Source organism: Gouania willdenowi, chromosome 1, assembly GCF_900634775.1.
Source record: "Gouania willdenowi chromosome 1, fGouWil2.1, whole genome shotgun sequence".
In the NCBI taxonomy this organism is placed as follows: domain Eukaryota; kingdom Metazoa; phylum Chordata; class Actinopteri; order Blenniiformes; family Gobiesocidae; genus Gouania; species Gouania willdenowi.
In genome coordinates this window covers 1,207,672-1,212,147 of record NC_041044.1, presented here as the reverse complement: position 1 = coordinate 1,212,147, position 4,476 = coordinate 1,207,672, and the positions used below count along the sequence as shown (strand labels likewise).

The following is a 4,476-nucleotide window of genomic DNA, read 5'->3' as shown; positions in this document are numbered from 1 at the left end:
TGGATTACATTATATACAGTTATAATTATATAGAATAATGTTTGATTTAATTTATATTGATCATGTAAATAGAAACTTAAAAATAGTTTAAAATAAAATAAATAAAACAATATCTTTCATTTTCAAATTCTTACACATCACAGTTTACATGAACACAATCTTTATGAAGAAGATTTTTATAGTTAATGTATATGAAAGTCTATAAAAAGTAACATGAATATAATAACACATGATCATGTGATCAACACATGCTAATTACTCATTTCTTGCCACACATAAAACATACATATTTAACCTGTACATTGGTGGTTAAATGAATCTGTTCCCACACAATTAAAATCTGTATTTTCTTCCAGAAATAGTGTTTTTGTTGGTTTAGTTTCTTACCAGGGATTTAAAACTTAAGGTTAGTCACAGGTGGAGGAAAGTTGATGGTCTGTAGATGTTGTAGGAATGTGCTGAGTCATTGTACAACCTGATTTATTTTAGGTTAACAAATTGTTATATCATGATTTTATTTGTCATTAATAGACTCTGTAAAAATTACTATTTATTTTATTTGAAGCTATAGGGAGCCATTGTATAAGAGTCAAAGGGCCACATTAGGTCCCGGAGCCGCAGGTTGCAGACCACTGCTCTGAGAGAGCCACAGCTGAACATCTGGTCTGTATCTGCTTGGCGCCCCACATGCACTCTCACTATGCCCGGTGCCCCCCCGCCCCATGGCGACATGGCAACGTGTAGTGTCCATGTCGGACCCTGATTCACAGGAAGAAGACTCAACAGGACGAGGAAGTTTCCTTTTTTTGGATTTTCACTCACACACACTGAAAAAATATTCGCATATGCAACCAATTTGCTTACAGTCTCGAGCCCTGTGGCTACATGACCGCATAAAACACAAAAGGACAACATAGACACACAAAACACAATCATAACACACAAAAACTGCAGATAGATATCTACATATGCACAATGTGACTCCAAAAAACATTTAAATATCTACGTATAAAAGCAAAAAAAAGTCTGTGTGCGCGTGCGTGTGCGTGGAGTGAATATCTCCCTGATGTGGAGCGAGTTCGACCTGAAACTTAGTCAACAGCTTCCAAATACCCAGAGTGTGTGTATCTGTTATTTTGGAGTAATTTGGTCATTTCCAAATGTTTTTTTTAATTTTATTTCACTATTGAACAGCACGACAAATGAAATCTATTCAGCTTTTGACCTCAGGGTGTGAGGGGGCGCTAGAGCACCATCCATATCTATTTTACTACACAGCTCACTTCCAGTGTGTACCAGAGCTCCTGTGGACTTTTCTTTTCTCTTTTGAGGAAAAATACTTTTTACTGTTCCTTATTTGGTGATGACGTTTCAAAACGTTTATTTTCATGTTAGTTTGACCGTACGATATTTAGACCAGACGTTCCTCACCCTGAAGTTATTGACGACAATGGCTGCTGTGTTGAAAGCTGCACATTTATCAGCAGGGTGTGTGTGTGTGAGAACTAACGGAGGAGATTAGAGTCCAAGGTAGAGCGTCTCACACACACACACATGTCGATCAGGTGTGCTTCACTATGGATCACCGTCTACGTGACATGCATGTAGGTGCGTAAGTATAGGGTGGTATTGACTGTAGTGTTACAGTCAGATCTAAGTGTTTACATGTTGCTACATAGTGAAGGTCACCTGATCACTGCAGCTTCACTCACGTCACACCTGCCACTACATCTAACTACTGACAATAGATATGTTTAGTGAAAGATAGGCAGGTACACGACAAAAAACTACACTAAAAAAAGATACAAAATGACTCCAGAATCACACTCTACAATGACAACAACAAAAAACTATAACTATACAACAAATGACGTAAAACAAAAAACTAAACAATATTTATACAGGAAGCACACAAAATGTCAACAGAAATGCACAAAAATATACAAAAGGCTCCAAAAACACACAAAATGATTCCATAAAACCTACATTACAGAAAAATACACCAAACGACAACAAAAATATGAAAATGACTGAAAATACACAAACCTAAATATTTATACACAAAATGACTCCAAAAACACACATTACAGAAAAATACACCCAACAAAAAAATATGAAAATAAGTAAAAAACAGACACATTTATCATGTTCATGTCCCATAGAATTAAACCAGATAAATCACACACACTATTTTACTTTGCACCTGCAAATAAACCCCTTTATAACACTACATACTACGTTATTATTATGCCCATAATTACCACCTCTACTTAAGCTCCCACTATATCAATACATACTTCCGACGGGCTCTGTACTAGTTATAGAAAAGCACAAAAATACACATTACTCCATGACCACACAAAAATGAAATTTTAACACAACTTGGCCAAACCTGTATTCACAAGGCAAATACATATTTGGCAATTTGAAAAAATTGGCAAAAATAACAACGTGTATCTGGATTTGTTGACAAGTTTGTTATTTTACTAATGAAATTGAAAGTAATAATGCAGGAAAAACAGAAGACTGACCTTGACCTTAAATATGACCTTAAGTGAAGGTCAAGGTCACACATATAGGAGTTGCGGAAGAAAAATAACTGAGAACAATGTATATGGCAATTTTCATTTATAATAAAAATACACAAAATGGCTCCCTGACTGCATAAAAAATTACATAAAAATGTACAAAAAAGACAACAAAAATAAACTTGTTTCTACAAAGTACAAAACTTATTGAAAAATAGACAAAACGACACTAGAAACACAAAATGACTCCCAATACCACACTAAATGACTTTAAAAACAAAAACAAAAAACACACAAAATGAGAAATACACATCATGACAACACACAATTAATCTGACACATAAAGATTATTTTAAAAAAACACATAATTAAAACATAAATACACAAATAACACTCATCAAACACAAAAACTGCAAAAAGAAAAAGTAATATACACATAGACTCCAAAAAATATTTTTTAAAAATTGGTTGTGGCTCTTTATATAGAAATGTATGAATAGACTGGCAGTCTCTTCATACGGAGCACCCCCATTGGCCAGTCAGAGTGATGGTCCATCCTACAGATCCATCTGTAAAGTATTTCATGTTTTCTCCACAGTCAGAGTCCCCGCCTCCAGAGTGACGGCTGAGGGCGTGATCTTTGTGGCTCAGTGGGTTCTGGTGGTTGTGATTGGCTACTGGCTGCTGTCCCACATGCTGCGGTTGGTGGCCTCCACCCTGAGGTGCGTGCTGTGGCTGGTGAAGGTGGGCTTGGCTCTGGCCTGTTTCGTCTTCATCCTCAGTGATTACCGCGTGGGCACGGAGACCATGGCCCTGCGCCTGGCCGCCCTGGTATTCGTGTGCGTCCTGTTCGGCGTGTCCTTTGGGGGTGGAGCGCCGAATACTGCAGACAAAACGGCTCGACTGGAGGAGCAAGTGAAGCTCCTGGAGAAACGTCTGAGGGACATGGAGAGGTGGACCAGTAGAGAGGACTGATGGAGATTGTTCTACTCTCAGGAATACATACTGCAGCTTTATATCTGAATCCACGTTTATTCCCACATCAGACCAGTGGGTTCAAAGATTGTCCCTGTAGATCATCACAGAAGAACTTTTAAAATCCTGAAATTCACTCGTTTGGATGCTCCAATTTTTTTTAAATTTATAACATTCCTGTGTTTTAGAATATTCCCGACTGACAGTCAGCTTTTTCTGACGGAAACATACAAATCCCCCCATAGAGATCTACTAGATGATCTGTTCTCATCTCAATCACAGATGAACCGTCCATGAGTTCCTGAGGAACTGTCTCCATATGTTCTGTGTTCAATCCAAATGCTGACAAGGTCTATGCTAAGCTTGCTGCTAGCTGACCAGCTGTATCTGATGGTTTTCCAATTTTAATGTGTTGAGATGAGGACCACCATGAAGACCATCACGAGGACCACCATATGGACCATGGTAGTGTAGCAGGAGGTGCTGGTCCTGAACATCTCTATCCTTCTCTGTGACTCTTTAATATCGCGGTGTGATGTTACTGTACGTGCCTTATTCTTCATGAACGTGTTGGGTCTCATACCAACAGCAGCTTCTGTTTGGTGTCTTTATTCAACTGTTGTATTAATATTTTAATGTGCCTTTAAACTAATGCAACGTATACGACCAAAGAGTGCCAGGCCTAGTATGTACGGGTTAGTATTGGTATGTATGGGTTAGTATGTACGGGTTAGTATTGGTATGTATGGGTTAGTATGTACGGGTTAGTATTGGTATGTATGGGTTAGTATGTACGGGTTAGTATGTACGGGTTAGTATTGGTATGTATGGGTTAGTATGTACGGGTTAGTATTGGTATGTATGGGTTAGTATTGGTATGTACGGGTTAGTATTGGTATGTACGGGTTAGTATTGGTATGTATGGGTTAGTATTGGTATGTACGGGTTAGTATTGGTATGTATGGGTTAGTAT

The 4,476-nt window shown here is 38.0% G+C and overlaps 1 protein-coding gene across 1 annotated transcript in view; it reads left to right on the top strand.

Moving 5' to 3' along the window:
* Nucleotides 1–4,331, top strand: part of tmem109 (transmembrane protein 109) — a 7,540-nt gene extending 3,209 nt beyond the window's left edge. The window contains exon 3 of the mRNA XM_028443295.1: nucleotides 3,127–4,331. Coding sequence (XP_028299096.1) covers nucleotides 3,127–3,503 — 377 coding nt within the window. The 3' untranslated portion in view covers nucleotides 3,504–4,331. The remainder of the gene's footprint in view (nucleotides 1–3,126) is intronic.
* Nucleotides 4,332–4,476: the final 145 nt, after the last annotated feature.